At 35.8% G+C, this 21,597-nt stretch overlaps 1 protein-coding gene and 1 non-coding gene across 2 annotated transcripts; one reads left to right on the plus strand and one right to left on the minus strand.

Moving 5' to 3' along the window:
- Positions 1 to 1,523: 1,523 nt before the first annotated feature.
- Positions 1,524 to 12,089, minus strand: LOC125580567. The gene is made up of 2 exons (XM_048745195.1): positions 2,127 to 12,089; positions 1,524 to 1,987 (listed from the first exon to the last, which is right to left on the minus strand). The coding sequence occupies exon 1, from the start codon at positions 9,960 to 9,962 to the stop codon at positions 4,242 to 4,244; it is 5,721 nt and encodes a 1,906-aa protein (XP_048601152.1). The 5' UTR covers positions 9,963 to 12,089; the 3' UTR covers positions 1,524 to 1,987; positions 2,127 to 4,241.
- LOC125581086 lies at positions 9,214 to 9,320 on the plus strand. The gene has a single exon (XR_007318797.1). It is a non-coding gene; the product is annotated as a small nucleolar RNA R71 (small nucleolar RNA).
- Positions 12,090 to 21,597: the final 9,508 nt, after the last annotated feature.

Genomic DNA, 21,597 nt, shown 5'->3' on the forward strand with positions numbered 1-21,597 from the left:
TTTCGAAAGGTGGGTTTTATTTAACGCCCACTCTGTAAAATATCCAATTGTTTATGTTTACCTATTTAGTTCATTTCTAACCATGACACTAAAACAACAAATTTGAAGTAATATTATCTCTAATAAAATACCTAAGACATCATTCCACTAAATTTGATGTAATATGAACAATATTATACCAAATTTGGTGCAACACAATTTATCACATCAAATATTAAAATAATGTAGTCTATTATTTTTTATTTGATTATAGATATATTAAATTTATTAATTATTTTTAACTTATAGTTATACCATATTTTTAAAAATTTGTATGTTTACATTACTATCATTAAACTATTATTATATTTATATTTTTAATTAATAATATAATTAAATGAGTATTACCAGTAACATTAAATTGTAACAGAAGAAAAATGCTTTTCATTTTAAAATGTATAAAATTTTAATTTCGAATAATATTAAAAATAAATAAATATTAATTAACTAAAATAAAATAACAAATATAACTAAACAGAAAATAAATTGCCAAATTTTAAGAAATAAATATAATTAAGCAATTACAAATAATTAATGTAATAAATTATCAAAATTAAAAAGTTAATAATATAAAGTATTGTTTTGGTGTGATGGTTAGAAATGCCCTTAGTAATGTTGTGTTTTCTTTCTTTTTGTTTTGGATTATGACACTTCTTATTTTTGCATGATATACCTGCAAAATAGGTTTGTTTAGTTACAAAGAGAATTTGATTGAAAATTTATATTACTGGAGACAACTGATAAAGGAAAAGTTTAATCCTTAAGTGTTGTAGTACTTAAGATGTCAATCCAATCTCTAGTGATTCTAAGCACTAAGAATGCAAGCCATTTATCTCAATCTAAGTGCAATCAAATGATGATTGTTTGTAACAAGTAACAGTGGGAAATAAATTAAGTTTTAATTCAAATATAACAAAGAAGAACCAATGGGTATTTAGGCAATTGATCTCAAGGTGATAGTTCTAAATCAAGGCGTCTAACTTCAAATAATCTTAACTTTCTATAGGTCTAGATTTCATTCAATTTAGATTAATCCACTCCCGTGGTAGAAACCCTTATGCAATTATGAACTAAACATCAACTTCCGTTCGTTTTGTTCACTCAAACATACATTAAGTTCTAGTCTACTAACCATCTAGCAATCCTAACAACAATTCCTTGGTTATTTAAGCTAGAGCTTTACTAGGTCCATTCAAGCATTATGCAAACACTTTCGATGCCCTACAAACACTTAGAATCTAGATTAAAATGGCCAAAATTAATCTAGCATTAAGAATACTTAGTAAGCATAGAAATCTAAGCATTTAACCATTAGAACACCTTAGCTCTTCCCTAGTCACCCATTAATCTATCTAACCCATTGATCCTAAGGGTGATTACTCACTAATCATCTTGTTTACACTTAATCCCATGATGGATAGAAGCATAATCAAGATGATATGATATATGAAAACAAGAAACAGAAATTAGATGAAGAGAATGGCTAGAGGAAAACAAGACTTTATAACATAAACTTCAAGAACACTCCAAGAACAAATGTTTTCTCTCAAACTCTCAAAATACAAAATATGAAATACAAAATATGAAACTATAGAACTTTCACTCTCTACTCTTTGTTGTATTGTACTCTGTGTATTGTGTGTCTTCCTCCTTCCCCTTGCAGTCTCTTTTATAGCCTAAGTAAAGGAGGATGACAACACATCCACCATGTGAAAGCATAAAGCATAAAACACACTCATAAAAGTTATTCTCCATTTTCTTCCATTATAGAACACCTTTTGCCCCTTCATATGGCCAAAGTAGTCTTGTCTCTTCAGAAAAGGTAGAGAAAGTTAGGCCAAAAAAGCCACCAAACTCATGATAGACAACCCATCCCCCATGTTGCAAGCTTTAAAGAGATAAAACTCACTCATTAAAGTTTTCTCCACTTTCTCCATGTTGCACACACCTTTAGAATACCAAAAATAAGAAGAATAATGAATATTAATGAGTTTTATAGGTTTTAAGTGAATAAAAATGTGTCTAAAGGCTTAGAAATTCGAAGGCTATTGTTGATGCTGGTAGGGTGGCCGCTAGGAATGTCATACTGATATGTGTGTAGTATTTTGATCATAAATCCCTCAATACAGCTCCAAACGACTTGAAACCACCTCCATTGTAAAGCTAACTCAATTTACCATGTCTTCCCAAAAGACAAGTTTCAAAAGATATCTTTAAGACCTTCATCCATGCTTGTCTTTCACACGTTCGGTTCAAGACTCCTCGAAAGCTCCTTTTGTGCTCTAATCACCTCCAAAACTCCAAACAATTCATCCAACACCTACAAGATGCAAATGTACATGCAATAGACTCTAAATGCAAATAAATGTAAGGTTAATGCATGAATATATATGAAATAACAAAGCTAAAACTATGCAAAATCACAACACATCAACTCCCCCACACTAGTCCTTTACTTGTCCTCAAGTAAACTTTCAAGAACATGGGAAGTGATGTTTCAATACACAAATGGAAATTCATGACCTTAAGAAACTCTTCAATGCCATCGTTGTGATATCCTTACAAAATCATACCAAATAGCAAGAGCAAGATGTCTTTATTAGCTCTAACTTCTCTAGGCCTATCAATTCCTTTGATCTTTTAACTCATTATCATGAATCCTCAAATCAACCAACTCTCACATTCAATAAGCAATATCATAAGTGAATTCTCGCAAATTGTCAATTGGTCCAAATCATTTGGTTTGGTGAGAAAAAATGGCTTAGTGTGAAGAATGAGAAGGGTCCAAATACATTTTGCTATGGTGACTTACACTCAAGAATAGGAGCTTGATCATTATGCAAAATTTATCTAAGAAAAGGAGCAATTAATGCATACATAAATCGGTTCTCATCATTCTACCCTTTTCCTAGACAATTTTTAAGTTCTACCCTTTCTTTTCTTCATCTCAAATCCCAAATATACACCCATTTTCATCTCTCACCCAATGAACACTCTTTTCTTTTTTCTTTTCTTTGTCTTAACAACTATGTATCTTAGCTCAAAAAATTATTTTCCCCATTCTCTTATTTTTTTTTTCTTTTTTTTTGGGTTTTTATTGACACAATCTGAGCTATCTTCCTATTTTTTTTTGTTCCTAGTTGTTTTAGACACACTTTTTGATTCATTTCCTTTACATAATCTTTCCCAATTCAATCCCCAAGATCAAAAGAATTAAAGCACATCAATCCAACCACCATCCTAGATGCTAGCCCAAAAGAGGTCCTAATGCTAGCAAGAGATGAGAACAAATCAATGTCGCTCCTAATACTCTCAAGATTTTGCACATGACAAGCTTTCACAAAAAGACCTCACTCAACAATTAATGATGGTTTGAAAGAAGGGAAGGGTTTAGGGTATGGACTACCACTTGAGTTGTCAAAAAGATTGGTAAAACGGTTTATACAAGCTCAAGTGTGTGTAAAGCCATGATTTAGTACTCAAGAGACCATAAGCAAGAAGCATTAAGTTCATTTAAGTCAACTAAGATCGGAGTTGGTTTCAAAGAGTAAGATTCAATGAGTCTTAAGAGGAGTTTTCAAGGCTCGAAGTCTACAAGAAATTCAGAAGAAGCTCAAGCTACTTATTATGATTCAAAAGGGTATCAACAATGAGTTCATTGCATGAGTCATTTGTAGGGATTTTACCTATGCATTCTATATGATCTAGACTCAAACCTAAAGATGCAAATGATATAACTAAATGTTTTTTTTTGTAATTTTTGGAATTTTGCAAATTTTTATGGATTTTCTATGCAAATGGATATGCAATGCTTATGACAAGTAAACAAAACAGAAAACATGTGAGATAAGTAGACTCTCCCCCCCCCCACACTTACTTCACACAGTCTCTTGTGTGAGAGCAAGGTGAAAGAATAGGTCTAGAAGAAACAAACATGAAAACTATATATTTACAATGGTTGTAGAGACACTTAGCTTGGAGTTGCTAGATGGAGTTGAATAATTTTAACACTTGTAGCTTTGCTGGATGGCCATCTTTCTTCTTTGATTAAGTGGAGAATCACCTGAAAATTTTAAACACACTTATCAAACACACAAAAGAAAAACCACACAAGTAAAACAGTAATATATATAGGGATAGATGTGGGACTTCCTCCCAAGTGAGCTTGTTTTAAGTCTCTAGCTTGACTACCCCTTTTTGGTTTAGGCTGGTTTGGGATCGGTAAGTGGAACCGAGGTTCCTTCCTTCTCAGGTGTGGCCGCCATGTACAGCTTGACTCTTTGCCCATTCACTGTAAAGTCCCCACCGGTCTTGTTCCAAAGCACAATTGCTCCATATGGCCTCACTTCTTTGATCTTGAAAGGGCCGGACCATCTTGACTTAAGTTTTCCAGGGAACAACTTCAATCGAGAGTTGAAGAGCAACACTTGATCTCCAATGTTGAACTCCCTCTTCAGGATCTTCTTGTCATGGAATGCCTTGGTCTTTTCTTTGTAAATCCTTGAGTTCTCAAAAGCATCAAGTCGAATCTCATCAAGCTCATGGAGTTGGAAAAGTCTTTTCTCTTTGGCACTCTTGATGTCAAAGTTCAGCATCTTAACAGCCCATAATGCCTTGTACTCAAGCTCCACTGGCAGATGGCAAGCTTTCCCATAGACAAGATTGAAGGGAGTGGTTCCCAAGGGTGTCTTGAAAGCAGTCCTATAGGCCCAAAGTGCATCATCAAGCTTTGTAGACCAATCCTTCCTTGTTGTCCCCACAGTCTTCTCCAAAATGGACTTTATCTCCCTGTTGGAAATCTCAACTTGGCCACTTGTTTGGGGATGATAAGCAGTTGCCACCTTGTGCTTGACACCATTCTTCTTAAGAAGGTTCTCAAAAAGTTTGTTGATGAAGTGGGTGCCTCCATCACTGATCACAACTCTTGGGACTCCAAACCTTGGGAAGATAATGCTCTTGAACATCTTGAGGACAACCTTAGCATCATTGGTTGGGCTGGCTATAGCTTCCACCCATTTGGAGACATAATCCACAGCAACAAGAATGTATTCATTACCATAGGAAGATGGGAATGGTCCCATGAAGTCAATGCCCCACACATCAAACACTTCCACTTCCAAGATAGGATTTTGAGGCATCTCATTTCTCTTGGTGATGTTCCCTCTCCTTTGGCATGGGTCACACCTTGACACAAACTCTTGTGTGTCTTTGAACATATGGGGCCACCAAAATCCTGCTTGTAGCACCTTGGAGACAGTCTTGAAGGTGGCAAAGTGACCTCCATAGGCTGATCCATGGCAGTGTGTGAGGATTCCTTCCACCTCCTCTTGAGCTACTACTCTTCTATAGATTTGATCTTTGCAAAGAGTGTAGAGGTAAGGCTCGTCCCAGTAGTATCTCTTCACATCCTTGAAGAACTTCTTCCTTGCATAGCCTGTCAGATTCAATGGTTCCCTTCCACATGCCAAGTAGTTCACTAGATCAGCATACCATGGGCCTGTTTCATCAATTGCCTTCATTTCTTCAATCTTCCTTCCAGTCTCACAAGCTGTGACCATTGCTTCTATAGCCATAATCTGCTCTTCAGGGAGTCCCTCATCAATAGGAATCCCACACTCCACTCTTAATCTTGAAAGGTGATCAGCTACACCATTCTCCACTCCTGGCTTGTCCTTGATTTCGAGATCAAACTCTTGTAGTATTAATATCCATCTGAGCAGCCTTGGCTTGGCATCCTTCTTGGCTAGTAGATGTCGCAGTGCAGCATGATCAGTGTATACAATGACCTTAGACCCTACCAGGTAGCTCCTGAACTTCTCGAAGGCATAGACAATTGCCAACAGCTCCTTCTCAGTTGTGGCATACTTCATTTGGGCATCATCAAGTGTTCTACTAGCATAGTAGATCACATGTGTCTTCTTGTCCTTCTTTTGCCCCAAGACTGCCCCCACAGCATAGTCACTGGCGTCGCACATGATTTCGAAGGGTAGACTCCAATCTGGTGGTTGAACTATTGGGGCACTGGTGAGCTCCTCCTTCAGCTTCTTAAAGGCTTCTAGGCATTCTTCATCAAAGTTGAAGATGATCTCCTTGCACAGCAGCTTGGTCAATGGTCTAGCTATTTTGGAGAAGTCTTTGATGAACCTTCTGTAGAAACCAGCATGGCCAAGGAAGCTTCTTATATCCTTCACTGTTCTTGGTGGAGCTAGACCAACCATGACATCTATCTTGGCTTTGTCCACTTCAATTCCTTTCTCAGAAACTTTGTGTCCAAGAACAATCCCTTCCTTGACCATGAAGTGACACTTCTCCCAATTGAGCACCAGGTTAGTGTCCTCACATCTCTGTAATACCCTGCAAAGATTTGACAAACAAGTAGCAAACGAAGAACCGTATACAGAAAAATCATCCATAAACACCTCCATTACATCCTCAATAAGATCAGAGAAAATCGACATCATTGCTCTTTGGAATGTTGCTGGTGCATTGCACAGTCCAAATGGCATCCTTCGATATGCAAAGGTACCATAAGGACAAGTGAATGTCGTTTTCTCTTGGTCATTTGGGTGTATAGGGATTTGGAAAAATCCAGAGTATCCATCAAGGAAACAATAATAGGGATGGTTAGCTAGCCTCTCTAACATCTGATCAATGAATGGTAAAGGGAAATGATCCTTTCTAGAGGCTGCATTCAGTTTTCGATAGTCAATGCACATCCTATGTCCAGTTATTGTTCTTGTTGGTATTAACTCATCATTTTCGTTCTTAACAACTGTTATGCCACCCTTTTTAGGAACTACATGCACAGGTGAAACCCAATTGCTATCAGAGATAGGATAGATCACACCAGCATCTAACAATTTGATTATCTCTTTTTTAACAACATCTTTCAAATTAGGATTTAATCTTCTTTGGTGTTCAATTGAAGTTTTAGATTCATCCTCTAGATGTATCCTATGCATGCACAAAGATGGTGAGATTCCTTTAATGTCATCAAGTGAGTATCCTAGTGCTTTTCTATACTTTTTAAGTTCATTTAAAAGCATAGACAATTCATTCTCAGTCAGCTCACTACTCACAATGACAGGATATGTCTCATTAGGTCCAAGGAAAGCATACCTTACACCATGGGGAAGAGGTTTAAGCTCCACTTTTGGTGCCTTGAGCTCACTCCAATCAGCTTCATGGAGGTTCTCTTGAATGTCTGCTGAGGCAGCATGTTGAGTCACTTGTGGCAACTCCATGAAGTCATCTTTTCCATCCTCCTCAAGGTGAACATCTAGCCTTCTTACTAGCTCATCACTCTCCTTTTTTTCAATCATTTGGATCTCTCTTTCAATGGTCAGGGCATGTTGGAGAGAGTCCTCAATAGCTAACTCCTCAAGGAAATCATCAGCCAAGGCATCCATCTCATCAATGTAGAATATTTCTCCTTGAGTTGTGGGCTTCTTCATCATCTCCTTGATATCAAAATGGAGAGTGTGATCTTTTTCAAGGTGGAGATCAATTGTGCCATCTCTCACATTCACCATTGCTCCAGCAGTTGCCAAGAAAGGTCTTCCAAAGATCAAAGGATCTCTAGGCTCTTCATCCATCTCAAGCACTACAAAGTCAGTAGGCACTTCACAATTTCCTATCTTGACAGGAAGATCTTCTAGGATGCCAATGGGGAGCTTGACAGATCGATCAGCTAGCACCAAAGAGATCTTGCACTTTTTATATTGTGTAAACCCAAGCTTCTTGGCAATGGATAGTGGCATGAGGCTGACACTTGCTCCCAAATCACATAGACATCTCTCAAATGTCAAAGGTCCAATGGCGCATGGCAGGGTGAAACTACCAGGGTCTTCTAGCTTCCTTGGGACAGTCAGTCTCTGAATAATGGCGCTGCACTCATGAGTAAGAATCACCATCCCTTCCATCTCTTTCTTCTTTTGTTCTACAGCATCTTTCAAGAACTTGCTGTATTGTGGAACCAGCATAAATGCATCAATTATGGGCATGGTGAGCTGAACTTCACTCATTTGCTTGTCAAACAAGGCTTTGTACTTCTCTAGGAGTTGCTTCTTGAATCTTCCAGGAAAGGGAAGCTTTGGCTCATAGGGAGGAGGAGTGAACAATTTCTCTTTTGTTGATGTAGCAGCCTCATTTTTGTTCTCAACTTTCTCCTCTCCAATCTTTCTCTTGCCCTTAGCTTCAACTATCTTCTCCAAGATTTCCTCATTAGTCTTCTCATCCACAATCACCACATCATCATCTACATTGATGACCACCTCCCCACCTTGTTTCTCATTATCCTTAATGAGAACTTTAGGAGGCAACTCTCTTCCACTCCTTAGGGTGATTGCCTTTATTGTCTCCTTTGGGTTTTGTTCAGGCTTTCCAGGTAGGGAACCTTGTTGGCGACTTGAGCTGGCTGTCATAGAGACAAACTGGTTCTCCAAGGCTTTGAACTTGTTGTTTAGATCATGGTAATTCCCATCAATCTTGTTGTGGAGATTTTTCAGCTCATACCCTAATTGTTTCTCACTTCTTGCTTGTCCCTCCAATAATTGTTTCAGCATAGCTTCAGTACTACTCTCTTGTGGAGGTTGTGTTGATGATCCAGCTTGGTCTTGTGCAGGTTGACTTGGTTTTGGTGAGAATCCAGGAGGGAAGTTCTGTTTGGGTTGGTAACCACCTTGGTTGTTGTTGTAGAATGGCTTAGGCTGATTGTTGTAGAATGGTCTTGGCTGGTAGTTGTTGAATGGCTTCTGTTGGTTGTTGTAGAAGGGTTTCTGTTGGTAGTTGTTCTGGTATTGATAGTCAGGCTCCTTCTTGTACCATGTACCCTGAGCATTGACATAGTACATATCTTCTTGGCATTCTACTCCATCAACTTCAGCAACCATATGTAACTCCTCTTTCTTGGTCTTTTCTGATAGTAGCATGTCAATCTTGTCTTGAAGTGCTTTCAGCTCTCTCTTTGTGGTCATATCTTCTCCTCCACCACCTCTGTCTCTTCTATCATATTCATCATTGTAGACAGAGTCACTCTGTGCCATGTTCTCCAAGAGTTCTAAAGCATCTTCCACAGTCCTCCCCAAGAAGTTTCCATTGCTTGCAGTGTCAAGCTGGCTTTTGAATTTAGGCAAGACTCCTCTGTAGAAAGTGCTTAGCAAGCTCTCATTGTTGAAGCCATGGTGGGGACATTGAGACAGGTAGCTTCTGAATCTCTCCCATGCGTCTAAAAATCCTTCAAGTCCTCTTTGTTGAAAACCAGAGATCTGATTTCTAAGGTTGGCAGTCCTTGTAGCTGAGAAGAACTTGTTGAGGAAGGCCTTCTTGCATTCATCCCAAGTGGTGATAGTATCACTTGAGATGTTTTTCTCCCAAGTGTGAGCCTTGTCTCCCAAAGAGAAGGGAAACAATCTGAGCTTGAAAGCATCCTCTGAAACTCCATTTGTTTTTGACAAGCCACAGTACTTATCAAATCTGTCAAGGTGATCTAGTGGGTCTTCCAAGGCAAGTCCATGGTACTTGTTGTTTTCAATCATGTTGATGAGGCTGGACTTGATCTCGAAATTGTTGTTGGCAACTGGCGGTGCCCTAATGCCCAACCTATTCCCATTTATGTTAGGTTGATCATAAGTGCCAATGGATCTTCCCCGGCGTTGTTGATTTTGAGGCCTAAGGTTTGCAGCTCCTTGGCCATGTTCCTCTTGAGCAGCTCCAGGAGGAACTCCTTGGACATTTTGTCTATGATCATCAACTTCATAGACACCTTCCGGTTGATTCGGGTTTCTCTCCATCTCAAGCCCCAATCTATGTAAGTGGGCTTGCTTTTCTCTTTCTCTTCTCTGTCTTCCCAACTCTCTTTCTAAGGCTTTGATGTTGTCCACTCTTGGTGCAAGATTTGTTGATCCTTTGCTTCTCAAGTTCATGCACCTGTCATCCAAATAGAGATGAAGATAGATAATTAGTAACTTAAAAATGAAAAATAAGACTTAGTCTCAAGTAATGACTAAATCCTAATGTCAAAATCAATCTAGAGAATGGCAACGGCGCCAAAACTTGATAAAGGATAAGTTTAATCCTTAAGTGTTGTAGTACTTAAGATGTCAATCCAATCTCTAGTGATTCTAAGCACTAAGAATGCAAGCCATTTATCTCAATCTAAGTGCAATCAAATGATGATTGTTTGTAACAAGTAACAGTGGGAAATAAATTAAGTTTTAATTCAAATATTACAAAGAAGAACCAATGGGTATTTAGGCAATTGATCTCAAGGTGATAGTTCTAAATCAAGGCGTCTAACTTCAAATAATCTTAACTTTTTATAGGTCTAGATTTCATTCAATTTAGATTAATCCACTCCCGTGGTAGAAACCCTTATGCAATTATGAACTAAACATCAACTTCCGTTCGTTTTGTTCACTCAAACATACATTAAGTTCTAGTCTACTAACCATCTAGCAATCCTAACAACAATTCCTTGGTTATTTAAGCTAGAGCTTTACTAGGTCCATTCAAGCATTATGCAAACACTTTCGATGCCCTACAAACACTTAGAATCTAGATTAAAATGGCCAAAATTAATCTAGCATTAAGAATATTTAGTAAGCATAGAAATCTAAGCATTTAACCATTAGAACACCTTAGCTCTTCCCTAGTCACCCATTAATCTATCTAACCCATTGATCCTAAGGGTGATTACTCACTAATCATCTTGTTTACACTTAATCCCATGATGGATAGAAGCATAATCAAGATGATATGATATATGAAAACAAGAAACAGAAATTAGATGAAGAGAATGGCTAGAGGAAAACAAGACTTTATAACATAAACTTCAAGAACACTCCAAGAACAAATGTTTTCTCTCAAACTCTCAAAATACAAAATATGAAATACAAAATATGAAACTATAGAACTTTCACTCTCTACTCTTTGTTGTATTGTACTATGTGTATTGTGTGTCTTACTCCTTCCCCTTGCAGTCTCTTTTATAGCCTAAGTAAAGGAGGATGACAACACATCCACCATGTGAAAGCATAAAGCATAAAACACACTCATAAAAGTTATTCTCCACTTACTTCCATTATAGAACACCTTTTGCCCCTTCATATGGCCAAAGTAGTCTTGTCTCTTCAGAAAAGGTAGAGAAAGTTAGGCCAAAAAAACCACCAAACTCATGATAGACAACCCATCCCCCATGTTGCAAGCTTTAAAGAGATAAAACTCACTCATTAAAGTTTTCTCCACTTTCTCCATGTTGCACACACCTTTAGAATACCAAAAATAAGAAGAATAATGAATATTAATGAGTTTTATAGGTTTTAAGTGAATAAAAATGTGTCTAAAGGCTTAGAAATTCGAAGGCTATTGTTGATGCTGGTAGGGTGGCCGCTAGGAATGTCATACTGATATGTGTGTAGTATTTTGATCATAAATTCCTCAATACAGCTCCAAACGACTTCAAACCACCTCCATTGTAAAGCTAACTCAATTTACCATGTCTTACCAAAAGACAAGTTTCAAAAGATATCTTTAAGACCTTCATCAATGCTCGTCTTTCACACATTCGGTTCAAGACTCCTCGAAAGCTCCTTTTGTGCTCTAATCACCTCCAAAACTCCAAACAACTCATCCAACACCTACAAGATGCAAATGTACATGCAATAGACTCTAAATGCAAATAAATGTAAGGTTAATGCATGAATATATATGAAATAACAAAGCTAAAACTATGCAAAATCACAACACATCAACAACATTAAGCAATATAAATTAAGTTTGTACATTTTAACATTTAGACCAAAAAAATTTAAGTTTTTAACATTTTCAATAACCTTTTGCACTAAATTATATGTTTAGAGATATGGTCTCTTTTCAACTATAAAATAATATAGTAACACTGCTTTCACAATTATCACAATGAGAAATACCTCTTTAGAAACTGCACATTTTTAAAACTCAATTTTGGAAAACTAATACAGTATTGGCTGAAGGTACAAGTCTCAATGTTTAAGTCTTCAAGAACGATTGCAAAGACACGAATGTGAAACAGATTAAGTTTGTATAATTTGTGTTTAATGGTCATCTAGCCAAAAATAAAAGTTTAAAGATCAAAATAATAACAATAAGTCATGGTTAAACTTAGAGGAAATTAGATAAAGGTACAATATTATTTATATGTCATATTAATTCAACATAACTAAATAGATAATTTCATATAATTAACAATATATTTATTGTGGAAACAACGTCTAAAATAAGTTTTTTTAAACATTCCAAATGAAATGAACAAATGATAAAAAAAAAGCTATATAACAAAATAAAAAAATATGTTAATATTATATTTTTATTACAATAGTTCATGATCAGGGACAGCCCATACCCAGTAGAGGCTCCATTACAATTTACAAAATATACTCCTTTTCTTTTGTAAAAAAATATTGAATATTTTATAAGAAAATTTTAAACCAAAAAAAGACAACAAAATTTTTGAGCCCTAAGCAATCGCCTACTCTGCTTGTGCCATGGACCAGATCTGTTCATGTTATGCTATATATTATCAAATTTTGTTTTACTCAATTCAATATTGCGCTATCAAACATGTTCAAAACGGTGTAGTCTTAAACCGACATTCAAAAATACTTTAAATTCATGATTTAAATTTATAAAAGTGTTACTAAAAAACTTTTTTCTCATACACTTATTTTATAATACAATTTTGATTCTTTATTCAAGCCAGTATACAAACAACACAATAATTCCAAACTAATTACTCATCAAGCGACACAACTTTTCAAAACATGTTATCCGCGCGTAGCGCGGAAAAAGACTCTAGTAATTTATAATTGGACCAGTGAAAAAAAAATATCAAATAAGTGCTTAAAAGCATGTGGTCGTCTTCTTCATTTGATGAAGTATAAAACCAGTAACGGAAACGATCCGAACTATCACTTGTTACTCGCTGCGTTATGTATTTACACGGCTCAGGGCGGACCAAACTTGGACCACCGCCAAATATTGCCGATCACCCCTAACTCGCCACGTCTAACTCCGATCAACGTATTCTCAGTCCGCGTAATTTGTGAAACGGTCAAGTTTTAGATCATGGAAAGACATCCCCATACCTTCCAATCGAATTTCCTGTTGATTCACATTATATATTTATATTCCTTGCTTCCTTACTCCTTAGACCTTAACTGATATCATCTTCTTCAGCAAATTTTGGTATAGAGAAGCATAAAAATTCTAGGTCCTCTGGCGTCATATTGTAAACTCGGTCTACCCATAAACTTTTTATCGTCCCCTCACTACACAGAACATCTTCTCCGAACGTCTCTGAAATGTTTCTTACAAAGTCGGCTGATGTGTTACTATCGTGATTCGTGCATCGTATATAAAAACATGGACCGTAGATATACATATATTGTTCAGAGAGGTGTGATTATTGGTTGTGTTGATTGGGAATGAAACCATTCAGGAGAGATGCATATACAAAGGGTTGTGTTGTTTCTGAAGAGGAGACGATTGGGGAAGATGGATGACACGACAATTTTTTGATGACGTAAGCGACTCAAAGGATGAGAACTTTTCATCCCTTAAATCAAAAATAACAAACAAACGTGACCGCTAGATTAAATTTTTATTTTCCTATAAAAATGATGATGTCATTGATCACAAAAAAATGGTTTACTGTTATATATAGATATAATACATTTAGACCAAAAATCATTTCTATTTTAAAATTTTTATATCATAAAGAGAGAGAGAGAAAAAAAAAAGAGAAAAGTTTGTCCATAATTGAACCATATCATGTATTTATACTAACTTTCTTCTATAAAAATTATATTCAACACGTAGTTTGTCCGCTTTCACTATTAATGTTTGCATGCGATATCAGATTATTTTTACTAGGTTGTTTCACCCCGCGGGGGACAGTCTACAATTTGTTTTTGACATTATTCTACTATAATTCGAGTTTCTATTTGTTTACCTAATTGGTCTTGTATCACGATTAACCTTTACCGACATTTCTATTCATTTCTCATAACATCAAGTATACTTTCCCCATGTCAACTTAGTTAAGTTTCTCATTTCTTTCCTATATTAATTAACATATAAGCCTTATGGGCATCGACATTGGAAATAGAATGTGTTGTCATCGTTAATTGTACATATGCAGTTAGTCGCTTGGTTACAACGATCAAGTGTCTTGAATATTTAGTTGTAATCAAGGTTTTGGAAACCGGACGGGTAACCGTTCGAACCGGTCGGACCGTGACTCGTTTTTCAAACCCATAAACCTAGTTAAAATCGATCAAATTTGCTAAAATCGGTGACACGGTTCAATAGTAAAATCTAGTTTTCCCAAATTCAAATTTAAAAAAAAAACTGCAAATTTTTAAAAAGATTTCATTAAAAATCATATTATTTTCTAATATCTTTCTAAATAAATTAGTTTTCATTATATTTATATATTATTTTGAATTTTCTTATCATTTTTGAATTCTAATAATGAAATAAAATTATATCAAAATAATTTTACAGTTATATTTATATATATATATATATATATAGTTATTAAATTTAAGATTAATTTAAAACTGAAAACCCAGTTAAACCAGTTGGACCGGTTCGATTGATGACCCAATTATAATGTCAATTCAACATTCAGTCCGGTTTTCAAAGCATTGGGTGTAATATATTGCTCTTATTGTTTACGACCATCCTCCTTGTTCAGCTTTAGAAACGCATATGCGTGGTTATTTTGGGGTTAGTTCATATTTGTATATTAAACATTACTTTACTTTTAGTTTACAAAAAAAGAAACATTACTTTACTTTATAAGATGGTTGACCTTTTCACTACTGTGTTTCTATGTTCATTTGTTTGGGTATGTGTTTTGTGTGTGCATGTTTCATGAAAAGTGATTAATTGCTTCTCACATTGTTATCGTATCCTCTGTTATGTTCTCGTCTTCGTGCTTGCTAATCCTCATGTCTATTATCTATTCATATAATTATTTTTCTGTTGTGTGTAGCTAATGAGTTTAGTCAGTGTCAATATCTTAATGTGCATATGCATCTAGTATACTGATATTTGTAGATTTTGTTTCTGTAGTAAATAGCTGTCAATTTTACTTTTTATATTGTAAACCAAGTAACTTTGCACTAAGCGAAGGTATATTTGGAGAAACTTTAAGAAGCAATGGAAAAGATGGAAATCTTAGGAACTTAGTAGAACCTTAGTGGCGGTTTTATAAAGTTAAAAACATAAAATAAGTGGAAATACTGGACTATTGGCCATGTGAAGACAACTCACATGAGTATTTGCGACTCTTCTCTTCATAAACAACAGTCGGAGATATTGGTAGCTCCATCTTCACGATGGTTGCAGAGTGATCTCCATGGTTGACCTCATAAGTTAAGTTGGTGAACTTTAAAATTTATCTCTAGCTTTCTTTTTTTTGGGTAATCTCTCTGGCTTGTTTTTTGGATAAAAATGTTGAATATTGTCTCTAGCTTTGGATTTCTATTGCTGCTTTCACCCTGAAATAAGGATTGTCAGGTTATTTTCTTTACACGGGGTTTTGCTATAAAATAATTTAATCTTCCCTATCTCTGACACAGTTTCAGGGATGATTTCTTTAGTGTTTGCAGATATTGTCAAAGTATGTTACCTGGGAGCGAAATTGTTTGGTATTATATGAATTTGAAAAACATACTGCTTAACAGCAAGATTACCAAGGCGGCATGTTAATTCATAACCATCAGTGCAAAGACTATGTTAAAAGTTGACAGTTTTGTTTTAAGGTAAAACCATATTTTACAATGTTTAGAAATATTATTTAATTGTTTGTGTGGATGGTGTGGCTGCTCTTTTGGTGAGCTAATTCGTCTTGGTGTGGAATATGACAATGAACCATAGACGACAGAGTGCTGTGTAAAGCAAGGGAGATGTTTTAAGGCACAATTTGTTTAAAATCTCAATGGATTGTTGGTGTAGAAAAGAAATGGAAATAAAACATCAATTTTTAATTGTGAAACAACACACCTGTACAACTTGACGGGTTTGGAGTTCGTACTTTATTTATCTTGTTAGATTTTCCACGACTCCAATAAGTTATGATCATTTGATACCAGACTATATTATCGTTCATGGTGTTAAATGGGAATATAGTAAATCACGTTTTTCAAAACATTCAACTGAAATGGGCTGAGTTAAGAAGCTTACTATTATCCCCTATATATTATTTGAGAAGCATTACAACTTCTTTTTGTAATCACATGTCATCACTAAAATGATTCTTATAATCATTAGAGAAATATGTTGGTTCATCTAATTATATAAGTTTTTTTACTAAACTAACAATAAATTCATCATAAATGTACTTTATTATTTCCTTAAATAAAATTTACGAAATTGCCTAATGTGGCTAAAGTATATACGGCAATTAATGATTTTGAATAAAAAAAGATTTGATAAAAAATAGTATATCTTCTATCATATTTGTTTAATTTTAAGATATTAAATAAATTAAACAACCACAATAACCATATAATAAAAATTTAGATTTTTATGTATATGTTATATTTTGAATTTTTACAAACGGCTATAAATTACTAAAACTGTTAAAAGTCTCACATTCAAATTTTATGATCCATGGTTTAAAATTTTTGTTATGACAAAATACAAATGATAACAAAAATTATATAAGTAAAAAGTCTAATTTAATTAATTATTAAGATTAATATATATATATATATATATTGTTTTAAATTAAACTATAAACCATATAAAATACAATATTTTAGTTTCAAAACTTACTTTGAACAATTTTTTTGATAAAAGTTTTGAACGATCATTGACAACATATTTTTTTTTAAATTATAAATTACTAAAATTATTAATCCCACAATGAAAATTTTGTTATCAGTAATTTAAAAAAAAATAATTTTTAGATTAATAAAATTGATTTATATGTTCGCACCAATTTATATGTTTGCACCAATTAAAAAAAATAATTTTTAGATTAATAAAATTGATTTATATGTTCGCACCAATTTAATTATATATTTAATAGTTACTGATTTTTAATTATTTAATATATACTTATTATTTCATAATATGTAAAAATATTTAATACATAAAATAATATATATATATAATGTTGATTCCGCGCAAGGCGTGGATCTTAACCTAGTTATTATTATTTTAAAAAATATATATGTATATTTTTTTTTTTTTTTTTTTTTTTTTTTTTTTTTTTTGTAGACTAGGATGGGTTCGGGCCTTCGGCCTTAATCCCACCCCAGGCCCGGGGCCGGCCGGCGCTGATACCGATAACATGGCGTAAAGCACCATCGACTATAATAGATTTTTGCATCACAATAATATTTTTGAGGTCTGAAAACAAAATTCTTGGTCCGCTTTACAATAGTCATATATGCAGGGCGGCTATATATTTACATGCATCCACTACGCTATATTATTTTGTTCAAAAGAAATTCAAAATGTAAAATATATTTAAATTAGGAGACTCATTTCTACCAAATCATTTCTGGTAGTAACCAAAGCTTATGTTTATTTCTTAAAAAATAGTATTCGTTGAATCTGTTAGTCAAGAAATGTCAGAACTTTCGATCTCGTTATTTTAGTATACATTAGTTTTAAATATAAACATATGTCAAGTGACGATGATTATGTTACGTCAGGGCTATGAATTTTCGTTGATGAAACAAAAGCAACTTTTACATAATAATTAGTAAATGGCATGTGCGTCGTAGGGACAGGGAACATGGATTCAAAATCGTAGATACTTATTGCATAATAAATGTAAGTGTGAATGAATGAAAATGATAGTGTTGAAATGTGATGGTTTCTGAGTGGGGTCAGCAGGTAAGGGAAACGGAACAGGGAACCTGGGATCGGAGCACAAGAACATGGCTGAGTGCTTGTGGACGGCTTCGACGGTACATCTGGTCTCATCAAACCTCTTGTCGCTGGTAATTAGTCCTTTTTAATAAGTATGTTAATTGTATTATGTGTGGGTCACTAAAAAGTAAATTTAACATAATGCTATGGTAAATTTTTAAGCATGCGCATTCAATTCAGATTTTTTTTTTGATTTTTGTTTTCTGTTTAGGTATTGAGAAACAATATAAACTACAATCACACTTCATTTCGGTTTAATTTGACTCGGTTTTAGATAAAACAAACATAACAATTAATTGAAAGTATCTTCAATGTATTTTTCAACAAAATTAGGTTTGCTTCGGTTAGGTTTATTCAATGTAAATGTATCATTAACTTATATATTATGATATTTTGGCTCGTTTCAGGCAGTCTCGGTCAATTATATTCTATGCTTAGGGACCTGTTACCACTTATTCAGTCCGGCCAGAAACCTCAGCCCATTACCAAACCTCGTCCAATTGGTAAAGGACCAACGGCTCCACCAGGCCGGACACTTGGGAACATTGACGAAGATGAGGAAAGCCAATTCCCAGACTGGTTCAGACCGGAAGACCGTAGAATCCTTGAAACAAACGGTGTGAGTTACGACGTCAGTGTAGCACAAGATGGGACAGGCAACTTCACGACCATAATGGACGCCGTTAGGGAAGCTCCTGATTATAGTTGGACACGTTTCGTCATATACATTAAAAAGGTTTATACTTAGAGAACGTTGAGATCAAGAAGAAGAAATGGAACCTCGTAAAGCTAGGTGATGGCATCGACGTGACAATTATTTCCGGTAACCGCAGTTACGTTGACGGCTCGACCACGTTCCGTTCCGCTACATTCGTTAATTAAATGTTTTATAAAATACTTGTTGATCCATGCACACGTTAAAAGGAGCTATTTTGAAGGCCAAAGAGGGGTGCCACATAGGCAAAAAAATTCTCCACCAATCATTTTGCCATGTCATTACGGCCCAGCATTCATCTTGCAGCAAGCAAAGGTTTAAGCTCATTCTTATTATTTTTCTTGAGGTCCAGTAGTCATCTTGCAGCTTCTTCCTCGCGAACCCTAGGTGCTTCCTCCGACATCAAGCTCTCGAAATCTATTGTCTATCTCCCTCCTCCGGAATAACGCAAGTATCCTCATCAATGAAAAAACTAAGCCCAACCTTCAATGCTCCTTAATCACCCTTCAAGACGAAGCTTCGTGCATCCCTCCTAACCAACGATTATGATGGCTCTTCAAGTAACCATCATTACTCACTCATTAGAAACGTTCAACTCTCCGTGTTTCCCTAATCAGAATATTTATATCCCCATCAATCTCCTTCTCAGTCGCAAAATTTCATTGACCCATTCCTAATAATACTATGGCTACTCGACAGTAATTAAGACACCACTGCCAATGCTCCTGCACTCTTCTTCAGTCAAGTGGCTGTCACAGGACAATCCACTTCGAAGATGCTGTTTCTTCATTCCTGGGAAGCTTGCAACCATGCCAAAGGAGACATACTTTTTAGCTTCATGCACTACAAGAAAACAGTGACATACCGAGGGAAAAAATCATCGGTATGTCGTTGGAATAACGTTATTCCGACGACATACCGACGAAACAAGTCCTCGGAAATAACTCCTCGGAAATTCATTTTTCCTCGGAAATCCCTCGGAATTTTCCGACGGAATTCCGAGGAAACAAATTTCCGAGGAAACTCCGAGGACCACCAGTTTGTCGGAAAGCTCCTCGGAATATACCGAGGGAGAACTTCCTCGGGATATTTCGATGGACTTTCCGATGGTCCAATCCTCGGAAGTTCCGACGAAATGTTCCTCGGAATTTTCATCGGGAATTCCCAAGGAACGGAGCCCTCGGAAAATTCCGAGGAACGAGTCCCTCGGTATATTCCGAGGAACATGTCCCTCGGTATATTCCGAGGGTTCATTTCCTCGGAATTAAAAAAAAAATTAATTTTATTTTTAAAAAATAAAATTTTTGAAATTTAAATTCGAAAATATCAAATTAAAATTAAAATTGAAAACATATTAGTTAATATTCAAAGTTGTACAAATAAAAATAAAACATTCCGAATTTTTGAAGAAAAAAAAAAACTACGGGTCTGGCACGTTCGGGAACACCTCGTTCGGGTACATCCTCTTCATCATCTCCATCATTTGCTGGTTCAGCCTCCTCTGTGCCTCATAGCCCGCCTATTGAGCCGCCATTTGGTCTCCAACAAAGATATGCGATCATCCTTGTCCTTCAACTGAGTCGTAAGTACTTCTGGATCAACAAAGGGCGGTGGTGCAGAAGAAGGACGAACCGACCGGGTGCGACGACCCAAACCGACCAAACGTCCCTTCTTCTTTGGAATCGACTGAAATAGAAAATAGCCAAATTTAAATCAAGAAATAAATGAATTAAACTTAAAAAAAAAAAGAACTTACGGATTCAACGATTTCGTTGATTCGAAACCGGGACAAGTTGGTCGAAGCCGTCGAAGCGTCATCCTCGGTTTGAAGCTGAGACACTTCGTCTTGCACCTGAGTTTGGACCAGGGTGACCACTTCCCTCACAAGACCGTCATCAATCTGGCCGGTCTTCTTGTTGGTATACGCCCTCTTCATTAGGGCGAGATCATCAACCGGCTCGCCATCATTTTCTTCCGCCTTGAAAAAAACATAAATTAAAGAAACATTAGAAATTAGAAGAAATGGACAAAAAATAAAATTTCAAAACTTAAATAATTGAATAAAAAGCGGTTGAACTTACCATGCGATCCCCCAGAGAAGCAATAGATTGAACACCCAAGTTATGCTTGAAGACGCCCTTCCCTTTACGGTCGCTCCTGCGGTTGGTGGAGTTGGTGGAAGAAGTTTCTTTCGTCTCTTCTTTATCCCAATGCGCACACAACCCCGTCCAGATCGTGTTGTTTATCGACTTTGAGACCTTTTAATAAAAAAAAAAGAAAATAGTTTAATAAATTAAAAAATAGTTTAATAAATTAAAAAATTGTTTAGTAAATTAAATCGAACCTTGTTGATTTCCCACTTCTTCTTCCACTCGTGGATCTGCTTCCCATAGTTGTCCATAACTTTATGGACGAAGTGGTGATAGATAAAAAGCGTCTCATCGGAATTCCAGTTGAATTCTTGCTGAAAAAAAAACACAATTAGTAGAAAATATATATTAAAGATTAAAAATATAAGTAAAAAATTAGAATACTTACCGCAAAATGACGAAACCACAGATGCTGCTTGTCGGTAGGGAAGTGAGTGAAAGTCGGATGTCCCTTGTCGAGGGCCGAGTACATCATACGGTTGATCCATGCGCTGATCCCGTTCCCGGATCGGTTGAACCTAATAAAAAGAACAAACGCTTAATAATGAATCAAATTTTAATGAAAAAAATATGTTTAATTACCAAGTTTGACCCCGTCCATGTGAATACGGAGTGAGATAGGGAAGATGGTCACGACCGGGCTGTCGAACCAACTCTGCAACACTCATCACTCCCGGAGGACCCGGAGGAGCAGGAGCGGGTGCAGCAGCGGGAGCGAGAGGAGCAGGAGCGGGTGCAGCAGAGGGAGATGTATGGTAGGAGCTG

This window comes from Brassica napus, chromosome C1 (genome assembly GCF_020379485.1).
Source record: "Brassica napus cultivar Da-Ae chromosome C1, Da-Ae, whole genome shotgun sequence".
NCBI classification, from domain to species: domain Eukaryota; kingdom Viridiplantae; phylum Streptophyta; class Magnoliopsida; order Brassicales; family Brassicaceae; genus Brassica; species Brassica napus.

Coding starts and splice junctions, on each gene's coding strand:
- LOC125580567 (XM_048745195.1), bottom strand. CDS start 9,962: ATGAACTTGAGAAGCAAAGGATCAACAAATCTTGCACCAAGAGTGGAC.